Source organism: Photinus pyralis, unplaced genomic scaffold (genome assembly GCF_008802855.1).
Source record: "Photinus pyralis isolate 1611_PpyrPB1 unplaced genomic scaffold, Ppyr1.3 Ppyr1.4_LG5, whole genome shotgun sequence".
NCBI lineage: Eukaryota > Metazoa > Arthropoda > Insecta > Coleoptera > Lampyridae > Photinus > Photinus pyralis.
In genome coordinates this window covers 19909465-19930489 of record NW_022170596.1, presented here as the reverse complement: position 1 = coordinate 19930489, position 21025 = coordinate 19909465, and the positions used below count along the sequence as shown (strand labels likewise).

At 36.0% G+C, this 21025-nt stretch overlaps 2 protein-coding genes across 2 annotated transcripts in view; one reads left to right on the top strand and one right to left on the bottom strand.

Moving 5' to 3' along the window:
- The window catches only part of LOC116171287 (netrin receptor UNC5C-like), an 83365-nt gene that overhangs the window by 48932 nt on the left and 13408 nt on the right, over positions 1 to 21025 (bottom strand). The window contains exons 2-3 of the mRNA XM_031488044.1: positions 154 to 330; positions 29 to 82 (exon numbers count right to left, since the gene is read on the bottom strand). Coding sequence (XP_031343904.1) covers positions 29 to 82; positions 154 to 330 — 231 coding nt within the window. The remainder of the gene's footprint in view (positions 1 to 28; positions 83 to 153; positions 331 to 21025) is intronic.
- LOC116171288 (EH domain-containing protein 3-like) lies at positions 18866 to 20598 on the top strand. Its single transcript, XM_031488045.1, has 2 exons — positions 18866 to 19241; positions 19368 to 20598. Exons 1-2 carry the CDS (start codon positions 18917 to 18919, stop codon positions 20522 to 20524), a joined length of 1482 nt encoding a protein of 493 aa, XP_031343905.1. The 5' UTR covers positions 18866 to 18916; the 3' UTR covers positions 20525 to 20598.

Sequence of the window (21025 nt, the reverse complement as noted above, 5' to 3'; positions counted from 1 at the left end):
GCACCCCTTTTAAGGGCGCCATCCTTACCATAGGACGACTCGAAGTCGTCAAATTCGTAAGTCGTATCCACTACCAGTTCTTCTACATTAACGTATGCGTGAATTAGTAAAGCGGGTTAGCGTGTAAATAGAAAAAATCCTGCCGAGACTTACCTTGGGGACAAGTTTGACAGTCCTTTGTCCTCTGCACGCTAACCCCTTGGCACTGCTGCCCACCATTGTGAGGGGCCGGATTTGTGCACGTCCGAGTTCTTTTCTGCCCCGTCGCCAAAGCGGAACCTGGACAGCGACAGTCGGCCCACGCCGACCACTGCGACCAACCCCCATTAACTGAAAGAAAAAAAGACAACGTTAATGAATAAAGTTCCGCAACAAACACGCAAACAAAAGAATTATCATTCTACCCTGTTTACTTGGATCGTAACCGTTTTTGCTCGAAGACACAGCTCTAAAAGTTAGTTTAAAACTTGATGAATAATGTTAGTTCCACTAGGAGTTATAACTTTGCATCTTATTCTTATTCCCAAAAGTGGAAAAGCTCGTTAATTTTGCAAGGGAAAAATATCACATATACACAAACGTAAAATCGCATCTGATTTTTATAGTCGGCTTTCTACAAGTGAAAAGCCGTTGCTAGCGGGAACTTCGTCGTGTTTTAAATTACCGTACCACCTTTTTTTAGTTAAATACCGACTCGCCACATTTTTTTTTAATGAAACAATGCTCAATTAATTAAATTACCAAGGGGTGGTGCGGAGTGCTTTTGAATGCGACATGAGATCTCAAATCAAAAAGGAAGTTCCCCATTCTGCTTGAATGCATAGTTCTTCCAAATTATATAACTTGGACGAGACTGTATCAACACTAAAATTATTTGGTATTTCAAAATTCAAGAAATTAGAATTACTATTCTGTTACTGATAGACAAATAGTTGAACACATTTAACACTGATTGCTTTACAATTTAACACTTCACCGTTTTTTAATTTCACTATACTTGCGGCCATTTTGACATCGACATGTCCCAAATAAGACACATTTCCGCATAGAGAAAGTATTGGGATATCTCTATAACGCTGCAGTTTGAATGTTCGATCCCACAAATGTCAGGGGTTAAATGAAAATCTCTGAATGACGTTAGTACGGTCGCTGTCGGCACTAAGGTCTCGACAATTGTGTATCGTTAGTACTTTGACTTCGAAAAGGTATAAACAAGTCTAAGGAGCCCTTACACTATCTTGTGTTTCACACGAGTACTTCAATCCTAAATGACTTTCATCTGTCTTCATCCTGAATTTCTTTTAATTTAGTCTTGATGTTGTCAGAACTAGTAAAAAGTTGAGAATAATGGAAATCCCTTTGGATCCCCTTTTTTGTGATTTTAAGCCAGGGTCCCTCACCGAAAAGTTAAAAATTAGTGGCGCCTATAGCTTCTTTCTTTATTTTAATTTTTGTATACCATAATTGCGTCAGGAAGCACTTCCAATTTTTTCATTTACGGAGAATTTTTTAAAATTTTTAGTAAAAATCAAATTGCACATAGCGATAAAGTAATAGTGAATCATCAATGTAATTCCTAACGTAAAAGAACGAGCGTAAGAATGGCTTTGGGATCGAGTTGGGGATTAAGTTTTTGAATTGTATTATGAAATATATTTTCAAAACAATAAACTAAAAAGTACACGCACATGTTCGGACGACGATAGCGCAGTAGTGTCTTGCCCTACCTATTGTGGTAGCAGAGTTGGACTGGGTCAAGCATAGAGTGACCCAGTGACCCGGTGACCCAGTTAGTTTACTGACCCAGTGACCCGGTGACCCAGTGACCCGGTGACCCAGTGACCCGGTGACCCGGTGACCCAGCTTGACCCGGTGACCCAGCTTGACCCAGTTTGACCCAGTGACCCAGCTTGACCCGGTGACCCAGCTTGACCCGGTGACCCAGTTTGACCCGGTGACCCAGCTTGACCCATTGACCCAGTGACCCATGACCCAGCTTTACTCAGTGACCCGTCTTGACCCGGTGACCCAGTAATTAAATTATTGTTAGGTATCATCCAAAACAATTTCAAGTAACTTTTAATTTAAAAAAAAACTTCCTCAATAATATTCGGCAACAAGCACGTAGCCCAATTTCATTCAAGAGAACTAATACCTAAAAAAATCAAATGCATTTGTTTATAGTTTGTAGTCAAGTAGTCAATGAAAGTATTTAGAGAAAAGATTTATTTGGATTAAGCTACTAGTAGAAAAAAATTAAATGTGAATGAACACCTGTAAGCAAACTGGTAAGCCCTAAAGCAAAGAAATAACATTATTCTAATACAATTCGGGACATGGAAAGTTTTTTACGGCAGTATTAAAGCAAACATCACAGAAATGGCAGTTGTCAAGCAATCGAGTATTATTTTCAACAAACCAGCATTTCATTTATTGCATAATCTGTACACTTGAACCGAGGGCACTGACTTAACTGCGTTATTCAATCAAACTAGGTGACTGGGTCGAATTGGGTCCCCGGGCGAAATTGCGTCGCTGGGTCAAACTGGGTCACTGGGTCAAACTGGGTCACTGGGTCAAACTGGGTCACTGGGTCAAACTGGGTTTGGGTCACTGGGTCAAACTGGGTCACTGGGTCAACTGGGTCACTGGGTCTAACTGAAAAGAGTATGACGTGACCCAGCGACCCAGTGACCCAGTTTAATTTAGTGACCCAGATGACCCAGTTGACCCAGTGACCCAGTGACCCAGTCCAACTCTGTGTGGTAGCACTTTTTGCTGCATTCTCAACAAAATTACCCAAATTCTGCAACAAGCCAATGCCATTTACAGTATACGCGTCGAAATTATTGAATAAATGAAGATTTTGCTCTACCAACTTAACCAAAAAGAAAGTAGGACAGAAAGTGCGCTAAATTTAGCTCCTGTGCATAAAAGCAATATGTTTTGCTTTTGCAGTTTCCCTGATCAAATTGAAGATTTTGCCCTGCCAATTTGACCAAAAAAGGAGTATCACAGGAAGACTACAAAATCTGGTTCCTGTACATTAATCCAATTTCCCGACGAATTTTAGTCAAATTTGGGCACCCCGAACTGATTAGCGAAAAAAAACTTGTTGCCCTAATTAATTAATTCATTCATTCATTCGAGACATAAACCAGCTTTCTAAAACTTTATTGTGCTTAATCTCTACCCTCATACTGACGGGCGGACGAAAAATGCTTGAATTGCGAATTTTATTTTTTGAAAAATATGCCCCAAAAACTCATGGATTATCCCCGATACTTTATGCTCATTCGATTTTATTTTTCTTAATCAACTTACTTTTTTATGCCAATATTGATGATTTTTCAACTGATTTTTTAAAATTATTATTTAAAATCACAAGACTTACAGAGGGAGGAGATAAGTAGCTATATTGTTTAAACAATATATATTGCTGTGATATTTCGTCTGGCAGGACGAAATTTTGGGATTCATAACTATAGGATGGACAAGGGCGGTTTCCTATTTTCTATGTATTTAATTTTCATAATCTAAATTTTTGTTTTGTGTCGTTGGTTAAGTACTTCAATCGAAATTATTGTTACGAGAAAGAGGTCAAGGTTTGTATTTGTTTACATTTTAATCTCATCTTTAATTTTATTTATTGTAGATTTCTGAGAATTTTAAATCGCTTTTATTCTGTTATCATTGTAAACGCTTAATTTAATTGACAGGTGGATGTTATTTATCGCCTTTTCATTGTATTTAAAAGAAAGAAAATTTTATTTTTCCTAGTTTTTTAAGTTTTGTGTTATCTCCTAATGTCGGTTAAAAATTGATTATAAAAATAATTTTCTACCTCTAGTTTAACGTACGTTAGGGGGGAAATTTTCAGTTGTCAACTGCCTATCATTGGCTATTTTAATTTGTAATTTTGGAAGAAGGGTTTCCACCTTAAATAGAACGGACGGAGAAGAGGAAGGGCTTTTTGCCACAGTTAACGCAGAACTACGTTTCTTTGAAGCTTTGATTCGGCTTTTTGCCACGTTCAACGCAGAACTACGTTTCTTTGAAAAGGTTATTCAGCTTTTTGCCAAGTTCAGAGCGGATTAAGTTTGGTGGAAGTTTTGGAAATCAGGAAGTTTAAGACTTTGGAGCTTAAGTTTGAAGTTTTGAAGTTGGTAGTTGAAGTTTAAGTAATAAGAGTATTGTTGCCAGTCTGAGCTGTTTTGAGTTTTGTTCCGAAATTTATTTCGGTTTGAGCTAGCTAGGTTTGTTTAGGTGTTTTGTGTACGGTCTTTTTGGCCTACGGACCGGTGCACACATCATTTATAATTGGCGCCCAACGTGGGGCCACAGCAATATCCTTTTTATAATGCATTAAATATTTAAATCTATTGATTTAATTATATGTACAGAAAAGAAAGAAATTTAAAATTTAACTTGCTTCATAAACATCCAAAGTTCAACTCTTATTTCTCTTATCTCACCAATGTCTTTTTTTTAAAGCTATTTGTAATCGCCGAGCTAAGAATACTCAGTCTTCCTAGATTATGGAGAGTTCCTGCACCTGCCCTAGTTGTTGTTTCAAATCTGCATTATCAAAAAAAAAAACTGTCATTATAGCTCAAGTAGTACTCTCTCATTAATTTATTTTCTAATGTTTTCTTTATAATGTTTAAACCAGCTGAATTTAAATATTTGGTCCAACCCACTATATGGTAGAAGTTAGTAGTTTAACTGAGAAAAGAGTCGAATTCCTCCTCTGTGCTGGGGAGAAGTTTTGTTCCGAGAGCATAAAGGTTTAGCTAGTAGGTTTGTTTAGGTGTTTTGTTACGGTCTTTTCCTGCATCATTTATAATTGGCGCCCAACGTGGGGCCACAGCAATATCCTTTTTATAATGCATTAAATATTTAAATCTATTGATTTAATTATATGTACAGAAAAGAAAGAAATTTAAAATTTAACTTGCTTCATAAACATCCAAAGTTCAACTCTTATTTCTCTTATCTCACCAATGTCTTTTTTTTAAAGCTATTTGTAATCGCCGAGCTAAGAATACTCAGTCTTCCTAGATTATGGAGAGTTCCTGCACCTGCCCTAGTTGTTGTGTTCAAATCTGCATTATCAAAAAAAAAAACTGGACAAACGGATCATTACACAGGCCAGCGGAATAGCTCAAGTAGTACTATTAGTATTAGGGAAACTCTCATACCTAATTTATTTTCAAGACGTAATGTTTTACTTATATAATGTTTAAACAATAAAAAAATTTATATTTATTTAGAGTATAAAACATTATTTCCTGAAATTGAGAGGTTTCTGATTTGGAATAATACTAAAAAACGCATTTTTCAAAAAAAATTATCAAAATCGGAACTGTTGGTGAGAAGTTTGGACCATTTTTAGGCTTCATTGACTCCACTAATAGCAGAAAATGAATAAATAAGTAGCATCCTTGTGACAATCCTGTTTCGCAAATAATCTTTTATTTTAGAAAGACTGCATTTTACACCTATGTATAATTTATTACGGTTGCTGTACTAGTCAAAATGCGAAAATTGTTCCTTCCAATTGTTCCCAGTTTTTTTCAATTGTAATTCTCAAAAAAGAATTGGAAATGTCTGCAATATTTACTGAGGATCTCTAAAGTTAGTAAAGTTAGGGGTCGTGAATGTTACCCCTGTCCCTTTATTCAACAACTAGGTCAACATTTTATTAACGAAAGCAACTCTGATGTGTCTGGTCTTCCCTAATATCAAGAAATCGCTAAGAATTTTTGTGAATTCTCCAGTCCTGTAACCTGAGGAACAGAATCGGAGATCAGAGACTGGCAGGTTTAGCTTTGATGACAGCTCACATCAGCGAGATGGTTGTTTCCCCGTCAGAAATAAAATCAATAAACTCGCTTCATGCAGAAAAAGGCTATATACTTAGTTTACAAATGTATTAATGCTTTTTTGAAAAGTACAATTAAAATGGCCAACCCTCTCATGCCAACAAAATACGTGCTTGCAACCAACCGCCCGAAGGTCCTAAGCAATAAATGAATCAAATCCTGCTTTCCATTCAAAATTTCAGTTCTTTATGAAGACGGGGACTTACTACGCACTTTATAAATTTGAAGATTTTAGGTTTGAAATTCTGGCTGGGCTCGGCGGTGAGCGGCGTCCATAGCATAGGTATAAGATTTGACGTGTTAACTAATTGTTACATGATTCGCTTCTAGGACCAGAACTCGAGCCAGGAGTCATGTCCATTTCCAATGTCCTGCCTAATCTATGATTCCAGAATAATGCGATTTTTGAAACGTTTGAAATCCCTACATGTATCAGGACGGTTTAGCAGTCAACATTAAAATCGAGTAAAGTAAATAATTATTATACGGTTGAGAAGAATCTGATTTGAAATCCTAAATTAGCGATAAAAATGTTTTTTAAAATGAGTTTAATGCGGACGAAAATATTAGGTGCTAGTGACTGTAACATTATAAGTTTACTTTACTTAGGTGTCTAGGTAAAAAAACGCTTTCAGAAGAATAAGCACGAAAGAAAAGGGAATTTTAATGAACCGAATCTGACAGGGAAGGATTTTCAGTATCATCTGTTACATTCCGCAGGATAAATTTCGTGGGAAAAGCACAGTACCGTAAAAAAGGGAATTCTATAATTAATTTACGTTCATCTCTTCGTGTGAAAAATAGGTTAATAAATAAATACAAAGAAAACCTTTCGTGAATGAAATCCATATTTTTAAGAGAACCGTAGGTATATATTGTACTGATGTAAAAGGGAAGACGCCTTCGCGTAACATCGCTTATATTGTATTATTACAAAAGGAAAAGCAGCAATTACCGGAAATTTGTACAGGTTTTCACTCACTGACAACGGGGAGATTTCCTTGGAGAATTCCTCTCTTATTTCGCTTCGTGAAACACCTGTACTAAATCATTTGTTACGCGTATGAGCGGTTTTTGTTTTACCTCGTCACATTAATTAGTTTCTTTTGGCGGACGGACGATAATTACTTTAAATTTATTGAAAACCGTTTCAATAAAAACAAGTAAACTGCATATGATTCAAAGGCAACGCGACTAAAAGGGACCACACACCCACGTATACTTATTGTAAATACAAGTCAACAATAAATAAATACCGGTGGTCATTAAATATAAATAAACAGACAGACATGTTAGACTTTTTCCTCTCGTTTCTTTAGGAAGAATCTTAAATACGCTTGTCATAACGTTTTTTATTCTTCTAGACAGCGGGATATTGGGAACGGGCCTATTGTATTTCGTTGGATGCCGAAAGATTACTATTTAACATGTAGTGTAAATTTTCGAGTCCATAAAACGTTACATTCTATTTTTTACCTGTTGAATTTGAGGTATGACACAAAATCAATTTAAATTTCAAAAAAAAAAAATTAAGATGTACCGGCCAAGTGTAAATATTTGGGTTGCGTCCTGCAGGTAGGTAGAAGAAATATTGATGTTGATGAAGGTAGCCTCCCATTCTTTTAAAGACGTTAAGCATGTATTTAAAATGCTACAACTGTTCGGCTCTCGGTTATACATCAATGTCGCTTTATCATCCTCTTGAAAGGTTCACAGGTCGGGAAAGGAGGGATGTGGATAAACAAACACGGAATGGCAATTAGAAACATTAACAAAAAAATAGTTTCCCGAATTATGATTGCGAAAGGTTGGCAAATAACTAAAAATAGAAATAAATTATGGTTGGAGAAGTGACGACAGTTCCCCATACCCAACTGTAAAAAAACTATTTGCTCTATTTTGTGTGTTAAAAGTATTTCCAATTGACGATTATTGCGTGACACCGAATGCCAGAATTAGTTACATGCAACAGTTATGGGATCTAATTTTATTCAGGTGGATCTTGTTTCATTAGTAATACCACCAATTTTGACGCCAATTTCACTAATAAACTGTTTGACAGCGGCTCTCCAAGGACCAAAAACAGTGTCTGAAATCTGATACATCAATTTTGTATCATTTTCTCGAATTCGCGCTGCCTCTCCAGCCTTTCGTGATGTTAAATTAATGTATGTGGGATTTAGCCAGCGTATCAGCACACGTCAGATCTCATACCAAAGATCTCCCTAACTTCCATGGAATCAAAGTGATTCCATCTGGTCTTGAAGTATTTTGCTGTTGCCATTCTCACCCAGTACCTTGATGTTGTTTTTTTAACTGCCTGCAATGAACTTTATTTTCCGATTTGTCACCTATGAGGATCAAAAAATGATCTATTCTTTTTCGTTTCTGATGTATATTAAAGAGTCATTTTTGCATACACAATACTAAAAATAATGGCTTCGAATTCCAGCTGCGTATAAAATAATGCCATTTTTAATAATCGATTATAAGTTTGGAGTTTAACACGACATTAATCAGGGATAGCAATTTGTAGGTGTTTGCAGAACTTAATACACTTGAACGAACTAAGTTTACGGAACCTTATATAATATCGAACTGTAGAGCGTTTAACATACGAAGTTTTCGAATTTCCGAAACATGGAAATTCGAACCTCGGGGCACTAGACCAACTAAAGATAAATAGCATCGTTTTGGTATTTTGATGTCGTCCCCACGTTACGTTCCAATATAGTAAAATTATTGTTCATTACTTCAGGAAAGTTACCTCAATTATTAATTGATGAATAATAATGTACACGCTACGAATATTATATTCGAAGAGTACCTCGAATAATTTTATTAATTAAATTCAATTTTGAAGCGGCTTAGGAATTTATGCCATCTTGAGATGGCAAAATGTTAATTTGACAATATTCATAAAAAAGGTCGCCCATTTTTATAGTCTAATAAATGTCAGACGCATCTAAAATTACGGACGCCTTCTGCGAAATTAAATTATAAAAACCCAAGTCCTTTGTCTTTGTTAATGAGAGACGAATATTGATTAACAAAACCCGGAATGTAGTTCTTGTATAAGAAAATACTTCTGTCCAAAAATGAATCGTACCGTTGTCCGAATAGGTACCTGCACATTTTTCTCGACGTCCATGAAGCTTGTTTAAAATACCTGAAGGAGCTGTTAGCTAACGTGTAATTACTTTATTTACGTTAATGATTGGCAATTACGGGTAATTTGCTCTAGACTCACTGACGTTAATTTTTATTACAAAAAACGACTTGAAGTAATTGATTTATGTGTCAACCATAATCAAAGCTGAACAATCCCTAATTTTGTACAATTTAGAGATGGTTCATCAGTAACTTTAAACTTGGGTTAATTAAAAAAGCACAAATCATCACTAAAATTACTGTTGCCAATCCTACTTTCAGTTTACAATTCATTACAGCGGAACCAAGATCTTTTGAGTTTTTCAGATTCACAAGGAGTTGATCTGACACAAATCCTTTTTCGATCAATTTTGCAAGTGAGACTATACATTCAATTGCGGGATCTCGCAAAACTTTAAATAAATTGGCAAATAAGCAATTATGTGCGGTTAACTTCTGTATTAAAATTAATCGCTAATTATCACAATATTTAACAAAAAAGTACCTTCGGTCTAACTTAGAACTCAAAAAAACCTTACCTGTAAAGCACAAAAAGTCTTCTAAAGTGCCTCAAAAATCATAGTACATTTTTAACGAAAAAATTTTAACAATTATTTAAAAAATAATTCGCCGTTATCAGTTTCATTAACAAAGTAAACAGAGTCGTCCCCTTGGTCGACAAATTCCTCAGTCCCGCAAATCCCGCGGGATCCCGCTCCATTTATGTGCGGGATTAATCTCGCAAAAATGCTGCGGGATCCCGGTATTTCGGGATCCCGCAATCCCGGTATTGCATTCCCTAGTTTCTAGTCTATAACTTTTTATTGAGAAGTCTGATCGAAAAAGTACGAATTGTTTTGGATTCTACGCACCAAAATTAATAAGAAAAAGTGTTTTCCCGAGAAATTTTGGTGCAGTCGATTTTTGGTAAAAAAGGAAGGTTATACACTGCCTTTTTTTGAGGCCCTCAAAAAAAATTGTCTCAGATCGACCCGGAAAAAAATTTTTCTTATAGAATGTGGCCTGTAGAATCCATAATTTCAAACAGTTCCAAGATTGGGCTACTAGTTCAAAAGTTACAGCCCTTTGAATTTTCTTTCGAAATTGGTTTCTAGTCCATAACTTTTGATTGAGAAGTCCTGATCGAAAAAGTACGAATTGTTTTGGATTCTACGCACCAAAATTAATAAGAAAAAGTGTTTTCCCGAGAAATTTTGGTGCAGTCGATTTTGGGTAAAAAAGGAAGGTTATACACTGCCTTTTTTTGAGGCCCTCAAAAAAAATTGTCTCAGATCGACCCGGAAAAAAATTTTTCTTATAGAATGTGGCCTGTATAATCCATAATTTCAAACAGTTCCTAGATTGGGCTGTACTAGTTCAAAAGTTACAGCCAGGGTTACAGCCCTTTGAATTTTCTTTCGAAATTGGTTTCTAGTAGGGAATGCCGGAATTTGCGGGATCTCGCAAAACTGTAAATAAATTGGCAAATAAGCAATTCTGTGCGGTTAACGTCTGTATTAAAATAAATCGCTAATTATCACAATATTTAACAAAAAAGTACCTTCGGCCTAACTTAGAACTTAAAAAAACCTAACTTGTAAAGCACAAAAAGTCTTCTAAAGTGCCTCAAAAATCATAGTACTTTTTAACGAAGGAACAATTATTTAAAAAATAATTCGCCGTTATCAGTTTCATTAACAAAGTAAACAGAGTCGTCCCTTTGGTCGACAAATTCCTCAGTCCCGCAAATCCCGTAAAATACCCTACATAAATTCTCCCTGGGTATTTGACACTTCCCTTCAACCTTCCTAGATGTAAGAAAGTACAAAACAAACCCTGGATTATACATTTTTGACCCATTTTATGGGCGGGTATTGAAATGCTACCTTGCACTTAAGAAACCCGCTATAGCAAGTGCCGTCCGGTGTTGCGGGGGTGGCGGCATAGCTGAAATTGAACCTTAGGGTGTCTAGAACATCCTCTGTAAGTTTCATAAAGTTATCACAAAATGCAAGGTTGAAACCTATAACCCCCGCACTATCTCTCTATTTTTATAAAAAAGTCGATATCGATATATCGATATTTCACAACGAGGTTTGTTGATGGAAGCCCATTGATTCATTTAATAAAGCGGAAGCTGAATTAGAAGTTATTACACTTGGCAGTGACATCTGATTAAAAACGATGAAATTTTTCAGCTCATGGTATCTGTTAAAAACAAAAATTGTAAGTAAATATGCCCTCCTTAAGAACTTTTTGAGTCAATATCTATGTGAACGTGCCTTTTCTCAACTAAATGTAATTAAAACCAAGTACAGAAGGAGGTATGTTAACCAAACAGCACTTCCCTTTAACCACATGGACCTCCTTCCTCTTCCAGTTCTTTTGATTATAGGTAACAATTCCAAAATACGTGTTCGTCAGGTTTTCGCTCTCTGAGCTGTTCTACTGAATTACAAGCAAGTTCAATTTATACAGATAATTCCATTACACTGTACTTAACAAGAAAAACAAAAAGGTAGAGAGGTGGTTTCAATTTGAAAGTAAGATCGTGTATATATTAATGCTAACGTGGTCTATTTTTCAAGACGAATAAACGCCACCGTTGCACGAACGCGAGGGATAATACTCGTAACAGAAACAGGACATTCTTCTGCATTTACTATACACAAGAGGTGCTAAAGATTTCATAACCTTCCATTTACGCATTTCAATTCTCGGAGAAAACAAATGGATTTGCAGCTGGGAAAGAATAAGCCGAGAGTAACTTCGAAATTTCATGTACGCCATGTGGATAATCAAATTTACATGAGATAGTACTCCCGGTTCCCGCTTTGAATATTTTATTTCACATTTTAAAGAGGTATTCTTCCGTTTTACGGATTACCCAAGATCAGCTTAAGCTGGATAGACTTCGAGTTGAAAACGTTTATAATTGCAGCGGTCCTAACCGAATAATGCGCGATGTTCAAATATTTCATCATTATCATCCGCTGGTACGGCCGGAATTAAATATAAATTTGTTTTTGTTGAAATTAACTCGCTGCGAATCGACAACGTTAAACTGATTTCAATTGCGTCTTTATCGCGTTCCCCCTTCCGTAATTTTATTTTCATTATTTTCAAGTTATTTCCATATAAAAAATGTAATAAAACTGACTCGCTTGTACCAAAATTGAGAACGTATGACGTATAAGTAGATTTTTATTGATAAGGGTTGATTTGGGCGTCAAAAGCGAATTTATATCGAGTTTAAGCTTTTTCCCATTGTTCCCGAAAAATTTCCCCTAACGGTAATCGAGACGTGTGGGACGGAACAAATAGAAGAAAAAAATGAAGAGGCTTTCGGAAAGAAGGAGCTTTGGACAGCTGTAGACCGCACTAAACGAATTAAAACAAAGAACAGCGAAGCTTTTGTTCTAATTGTACCCCTATTAGCCGTGTTTAATGGTGCCCCTTTCTCAGATTAGTTCGGTTTTTTCTCTAATAAGTGTTACATTAGGAAAAAGCGCTCGTAAATATATACAAACCGTAAAAGGTTGGAACGAGCAAAAAGCCCAATTACATTAATTAATATTGCACTTAGTGGATCATCCTCGTGTTTGCTACGTTTTCTATTATTGGATCTTCACAAAATACCAGATGCGGTTGCAAACCAAGTCCAAGTGTTATTTAATTAAAACATAACGTACACCTCTTCAATTAATTTTTCCTCCATTTTTATGTATTAATTGCACGCCCAAGTTATGGATACGGTTTTCGATCAATTATTTCGATTACTAATATCGCCGTTAACGTTAATATCGTGGGCGATTTTTTTATTTAATTGGAACCATTAAGTTTGTGTACATATCTGGCGCCAGTCGCTTCTTGATTTACTTGTTCCAAGATGTGAATTTTGGAGTGCGCACTTTTCAAATTAAACTCGGACGTCGAATGCGTGCTAAAATGTGACGAGAATCCAAAGATAAAATCTCATGAAAATTCCTAAGAGGTGTTAAAGAAGTTTTTTATCCGATTAGTGTACGATTTATTACATCAAACTCTCTCATCCCATGAGAGAATGAAATTATGGATAATTACGTTTCGAAGAGATAATTGATTAATGACGGCTGTTTTCTGTACGAAAAAGCGTTCATAATTCTCCACGCTTTTCGTTGCGAGTGTCGCTTCTGAAACTAATTATTGTTGTTTTTCAAAAATAACTCAAAGGCGAGTGTAAAACCTGCACACAATTAGAGGGCGGGTAACCGAAAGAAATATAATTAATGCCGCTTTTTCTTTGCGGTGGGTTGTGGTTAATTATTATTTTTATTATTCCCAAAATTGAAACACTTTATTAGATTCGGCAGGGCTCAAGCCTATTAACTAACAGGCATCTTCACGCTTTTTGCCCTTGTGTTTACGCTGTGGTGATTCCCACTTCAAACACAGGAGGCGCACGTCCCACTGGTGTGATAATATGCATATGAAAGTACGACGTCTTGTTTGCATTCAATCTAAACGTAACACGATTTCAGTTTTCCCAGGAAACTGTGCGCCCATGTTTTGTCTAACTGGCATTTACAAAGGTTTAGTATAACAATGTAAATACAGGCTTTTTTTGAGTAATGATCCAAAGTGGACTTGTCAAATAAAAGGTTGAGTTTTAAATTTCACCTGTCACCGTTACCGCAGGTGTCTTCAAAATTTCAAACCGGGAGAGCGTCAGATGTAATTTATTGCTGAGATGATTGTACCCCTATCCCCAGCATCACAAAAAAGCACCTGCCCCTCTTTACAAAATCAACCCTATATTAAGCACTACACAGAAATCCACCAGAATACAAAACTATATTCATAAAATGGCCATTAAAAGTAGACGACTAAAGGGAAAGAAAAAATCATATTTTGATGAGCTCAGTATTAATTATCACTTCATTAAATATTATGAATTGAATGGCACCGTGTCTTTAAGTCTTTACTATCAATAAATATTATTGTTGTTCATTAACTGCCGACTTTTATTGAAGGTCAGATAATAGTTATTTATGTTCGTACTCTGGTCATAAAAAGACCTTTATTGCTAGCAGGCCTTAAACACAAAGATTTCACGAAGGAAGCGGGTAGATTCGCCCGAAAGCGAGTTTTTCACGTTCTCCAATTTGTAGGGAAAGCAAATTAGGTATATCGACGATTTTGGTGCTAATTTCTTAATTCAGATTTGAGACTTCATTACGATCATAATTTTCAAAGTCGTATAGTAGGTACACGATCTTTTTGCATTTAATCTAGAAACATTTTTTTGTAATTGATCTTCCAAATACCTAAACATTAAACAAGCCTTAAATTTAATTTTTAAAATTAGTTACTTTCATAGGCCACGTCCTGCCATTTATTAAAGTTTTAATACGATTAGTGCCAATTAAAATATGTCGATATTTTCAACCATGTCCAACTTAGAATTAAAGTTAAAATATTGAATTCTAGTCTATACCCTTGGAAATTCAAACAATTATCCGATTCTATAATCCTGTTATATCCAATTACCCTTGTAATTTGCAATGAAGTTAGTTACTTTACAGTTTTAATAAGCATTTGTATCTAAATCGTAACTATATTACGATAATCCCAGTAGTATATTATACAGGTGCATTTCCTATTTATTCAACTCTAATGAAACACTGCGATTTTGACAGTATCCCAAGCAAAAAAATATCAACTGGTTGCCTCTAAATATTAAGAAATCAACGATTTTCGGATAAAATTCACGCCAGGAATTAAATTAAGTGGATACCAAAAAATTAATAGCCGAAAAATGATATGCAAACCCGAAGAAAATTGTAATTGTAAAACCATATTTAAGATTAACACGGAATGATCAGATAGCATCTACAGAAATTAAAAGAATTGCAAAAATGCAACCCTATAACCCATAATACCGTTTGCGTTTTTATTTACAAAAAATTCTAATTTTTTAAACGGGGTAGGGCTATGTTCACTTAAAGGGTGGTTTGCAGACCTTGTAAATAAAACCAAACACTGAAGCAAAAATATTTGAAGTACCACAAAAATTAAAGGCCTCACAGTAAACATGCAAAAGTTGCTTTTGTTAAAAAAAAAATTGTAATTTTTGAAATGGAAAATGACAAAGACTGGCTTATATCCAAAGTACAGTCAGTGTAAGAATTGTGCGAACTCGATCTACGCGGTCACGTGCGTTACCATTTGGACTACTTCAGGAACTTAAAATCTGGTTCTCTGCCTACTGGATAGCCTGTTGATAAAACCAAACAGTCCAGAGATATTGAATACTTCCAGTACACTTCCAGCAAAGGAGATGAAAATGACGGTACCTATGATAAGGAAGAAACAACGCAAATTATATCCTCTCTACGGAGTTAAAGATGAATCCGTTCACTAATTTTTCTAGAATCCCCAATTTAATGAATCCAATTGCCAGAGATTAATAAAATATGGATGATGCCCACTAAAATTCCAAGCGTTCTAACTTACGCCTCAGCTGTTGGTTTTAATAAAATGTAACCTGATACGGTTCAGTACAGTTCGGTACGGAAAAGTAAAAAGATGAAGGTGGACAATCGACAAGATTAGTAGTTTGCCCGGGGAGTTCCTGCTGGTGTGATTTGCATCGTGTTCATGCTCTATGGTGGATAAACGGGGAAAATGATTGTCAAAGAAAACAGGTTAGTTATTTTTTGAAATTACAAGACAGTGTATTTGATGAATTTCTAAGGATAGAGAGATGAATTCATTCTTTTTTAAATTTAAAAATGAAATCCCAGCGGTCATTTCAATATTTGAAATTTTAATGTGTTGAATAGAGTTGAGAATAACTAAGTACATATTTCTATTTTACGTTTGACGTAATGTTTACTGTGTCGATTTTACACCTAATTTCAAAAATTATTTGGGGTTAAATAAATAACAGCGGGAAATTTGATAATTGGCATACAATGAATAACAAAAGCAACATGAACTTCTTGACCTGTACTATTATTCACTTGGTCTTAAATCATTGCAGGTACAAGGATTTTGTCTCACTATGTATTTTCATATAATACCATTATGGTTCTGAATAAATCAGTTTTGGTAAATGTGGCGTAATTTACTCAAAATTAAAACTTTGCAAAATGGTCTCTGCTGTTCCGTATAGGTACATTTGCCTATATACCAACTTCTGTACTAAAATGACATCTTTCTTCCTTAAAATGGGTATCTACATTGCGCTGTGATAAAGAGTAGATAAGTAGACATCGTACATACAAAATTATTAATCTTCGATAACGAATCAGCTAGACTTGGCTTAAAAATACAAGCTAATTAATTACAACTTGCCCGAGAAAACTAATTAAAAGATTATGCTTTATATTCAATTGTAACATAAATCTTTACAAATGCGTATAAGCGTAAATAGATTATGGAGCCGCAGCAGTGTATTCGTGCATTTCAATTCAATTAATATTTTGATTAGTGAAATCGTTAAACTTAAGACCGATTGAGATAGAAACCTTATCGCTAACTGCACTTAATAGAAAAAAATCAAAGATATCTAGAAATACGGTATGTATATATTTCTAAATTGTAATTAATTAATAAGGTTGTTTAATTCAGTAAAAGTAAAGTAAAATTTTGGTTGTCATAGATCCATTTTTATTTAAAAGCACGCGAAATGCTGTTTCTACAACTCCCAAATTTACTTGTTTGCTATTTATTTTGCGAAATTAGATATTGTATTTTTGGAAATTTCTGCATTCGCACATTGATGAAAGTTGAATTTAAGCTTAAATTGAGAGAATGTGAACTGGTCAGTTGTTAAAAATCTGAACTGAAATCTGACAATGGTGCATTTTGAGTAACCAAAAGAATAAAAATTATTTTAAAAGTGCTTCCTAGAGGTCTGTAACAAGCACCCTGTATAATAATAAGTACATGAGTTGTGTTTTATTAGAGAAAGTGTGTCCAATAATTTGTGACAGAAGGTTGCAACGCGAGCATTTAAGTTTAGATTTAAATTTTTGAATTTTCTTATAAACATCCGTAAAATACGAGTAGAATTTGTAATCTGTGAAAAAATGTCAAGGCACTTCTACAGTGTCTTCCCAAACAAATGTTGGTCTTAATTGATGGAAGGAATTGATCTGGTTGATTGCGGAATATGTCATTTCAACCTATTTATTTATATGAACGTTTGTTCATTAATGCTTGCGGAGTCAAGATATGAAGATATAGTATTACATTAGTGAACTTATCATGAGATATCCCCTTACCGTGGAACTTGCTGATCGTGTTGTTTTTGGATTTGGGTGAGACCTTTAACAGCCGTCTGTGATTGGTAATAAGAAATACACTAACCAATAAAAAATTAGGTATCGCCATTTTCAGAGATAATCGATGAGGTCGATTAAAAAAAGAGAAGATTAGTTTCTTCATTACGGAGAGACCCGTTTAGGGTCCAGATTTAAAAAAACAATATTGCGTGTTTGTCCTAATACAATTTGAAAGAAATTTTCGGGGATAGAACACCGCCATTACGTATGAGTGAGTTATTGCTGAAGATGGGCGTCCAAATTATTCCTGGATAGAAATTGGAGAGGTCGCCATATACACTGTCCAGGATAAGGATGTCTATCATGGAGATCTTGGAAATCATAGAAGATACGGAGATGGTCAAATTAGAGAAAAGTTGCGTAATTAATACTGTAAATCTAGCTGTAAATGAAAACCAGAAAATTCCGATTACTTCCGAAAATATGCCAAAAAAACCGAAATTTGCCGATATCGTTTTTATTTTTTTCTGATCGTATTTGGACAGATACAAAAAAATAAAAACCACCTTCACATTGGCACTATTTGGGCTGTATAAGACAGTGTTGAGAGATTTTCAATACAACGTTTCGTTTTGGAGCAATCATCAACTTTATTTTCTTATATGGTCTGTAAAACAAGTGCTTACTGTATTGACTATTTTGGAAAGGCTATGTCTTTCTGTTGAGCAAATAAAGGGTTGTTATTATTGTTATTACAAATATAATATTGCACAAATAAAACAAAAGTTGGAAATTGTTGGTTTCAACAAGACGGTGCACCTAGCCACAACTCCTTAATCGTGCGAGGATACCTATCAGGCAAATTTTCCACTTTTCAGGAAATTTGTGCGATCTCTTTCTTATCATTGTCGAAGGCTAGGGTAGGTTTTTGCTGAATTGAAATTAATGATTGTTCAACGTGTATCCCTCAATATCAAAAATCTATCAGGAACTGCTCAAAATAAACGTAAAAATGCGAATTATAGTGCTTACTAGAGGTGTGGGGGCTAAGCTCGTGTAAGTACATCACGGGCCTATATTTAAATTTGTTTAATAATAAAAGGTGTCGCACTGAAAATTATTATTGCGTTGAATAATAATTGCTAGTGCGAAACCATAGCTGGAATACGATTATCCACTCTATATGAGATAATTAAGTGCACCAATAACGACATTAATGAAAACGGTTTTGGCATAAAAGCAACGCTTGTGAATCGGAAGTTATTTGCAAGATGAGAAAAAGCAGGAGGAGTAGGCTTACATTTTCACTCCTCATATTTTCTGATATCTGCCAGCTCATTTCAACGGATCCACACCGATATTTCGTATAAAGTTAAATCAACGTAAATAACTTTTTACGTGATTGGTTATAAAAGCGGCTCTTCAACGCGCTTGGCTTTGATCTTAAAATTAAGATGGACGTACAAGTATAATGCAGATGTTGCAAATCCCGAACGTCGCTATCAATTTGAATGAAAATCTAAAAGGTACTAGTTGCTTTGGAAAAAAAGTAAACGTTAGTCTGACAGTGTCATTTCAAATTATGGGTATGGTTAGCGTAAATTTGTAAACATGTTCAGTTGGCTCAAACGTGAGGCAGAAGAGAAGCAGGAAGTGTTCGAGAATGTGCTCGAAGGTTTAAAGAAGATTTACAAAAGCAAATTATTACCTTTAGAGGAATACTACGCATTTCACGAATTTCACTCGCCGCAGCTAAACGATCCTGATTTTGACGCTAAACCTTTAATTTTACTCGTCGGACAATACTCGACCGGCAAAACCACCTTTATAAAATATCTACTCGAGCGCGATTTTCCAGGAATTCGTATTGGTCCCGAGCCAACGACGGATAAGTTTAGCGCCGTCATGTACGCGGAAAAAGAAGGAATTATACCAGGTAACGCTTTAGTAGTTGATCCCAAAAAGCAGTTTCGTCCTCTCTCGAAATTCGGCAACGCGTTCCTAAACAGATTTCAGTGCTCGTTGACGAAATCGGCAGTTTTACGCGGAATTTCTATTATAGACACGCCAGGAATACTCGCCGGTGAAAAACAGCGAATTGATCGCGGATACGACTTTACAGGCGTTTTAGAGTGGTTCGCTGAAAGGGTCGATCGAATTATTTTACTGTTCGACGCACACAAACTGGATATATCCGACGAGTTTAGAAGATCAATTGAAGCCTTAAGAGGACACGACGATAAGATACGAATAGTTTTAAACAAAGCCGATATGATTGACCACCAGCAGCTCATGCGAGTTTACGGCGCCTTGATGTGGTCGCTGGGAAAAGTATTACAAACTCCCGAAGTTGCACGCGTATATATCGGTTCCTTCTGGGATCAACCGCTGAGATTTGACATCAATCGTAAGCTCTTTGAAGACGAATGCCAAGATCTATTCAAGGACTTGCAAAGTCTACCAAAGAACTCCGTTTTAAGGAAGCTCAACGATTTGATTAAGCGAGCACGTCTCGCTAAAGTGCACGCATACATAATTTCGGAGTTACACAAAGAAATTCCTATGTTTGGAAAAGAGAGCAAGAAGCGCGATCTGATTTTTAATTTGGCGGAAATCTACCAAAGAATACAGCACGAGCATGGAATATCAGTCGGCGACTTTCCCGATCTGTGTAAAATGCAAGACTCGCTTTCGAGATATGACTTTTCAAAGTTGCGCCACTTCAAAGCGCGCCTGCTGGAAAGCGTCGATAAAATGTTATCCGAAGATATATCGCAGTTAATGGCGATGATCCCACACGACGAAACGGTGTTGGATGACTGCAAACTGACGGGTGGAATTTTTGAGGGGGTTGAGGATAGGGTGTCTCCCTTCGGTTACCAACGCGGCGAAGGTGTTAACGCGGGGCTCGGAGATCCAGAATGGGTTGTCAATAAAGAGCGCGGAAATTACGACAACATCTTCGACGCTTTGTGCGAGAACGGCAGCAAACTCCCTGGGTCCATTGCCAAAGTGGAGATGGTGAAATCCAAGTTGCCCAATCAAGTCCTGGGTAAGATTTGGAAACTGGCCGATGTTGATCGCGACGGCTTCTTGGACAAAGACGAATTCGCCTTGGCGATGCACCTCATCAATGTTAAACTTGAAGGTAACGATCTACCCAGTGAGTTACCCGATCATCTCCGCCCACCATCAAAACGGGAATATTCTTCTTTATAGTCTGTGTTGATTTTGAAATAAAACTCGTTGACGTTTTCTAATTACCACCTTAATCGTTGATGCGAGATCGAGTTAAAGAGGTTCATGCTGTAATTGAATTTGGAAAACAAGGCCAATGTAATCAAAAGATTTATCTAAAATATAGGATTTCAAGTTTATTAAGTACATTAACGCAACAAGAGCTCTAGAATTAAGGATTCAAAATCCCCAATTAACCTACTTTGTGATATTTAACTCGCCCGTTCCTCGCAAAACGCCGATAATTGACTGTAATGCGAATAGTGATAGACATCGGTATCTAAACGTATTTTTTGTAAATCGAGTTAACGGATTAAACGTGGTACAAACAGACGGGCTAATTCCATAAGTCCCAAAGGAACGAGCTGTAACTATATCCGCACGTGACACAAATATTTTACAACCGCATTTTATTGAAACAAGCTACGCGCGCGGGGGTTTTCAACGGGTAGGGAAGGGTAGCCGCGACTCATTAAAATCAAA

Excerpts from the sequence above, each read along its gene's own strand:
- LOC116171288 (XM_031488045.1), top strand. The coding sequence starts at position 18,917 with ATGTTCAGTTGGCTCAAACGTGAGGCAGAAGAGAAGCAGGAAGTGTTC. Across the intron at positions 19,242-19,367 it reads AAAAGAAGGAATTATACCAG|ACACGCCAGGAATACTCGCC; the intron begins GTAACGCTTTAG and ends TTTCTATTATAG.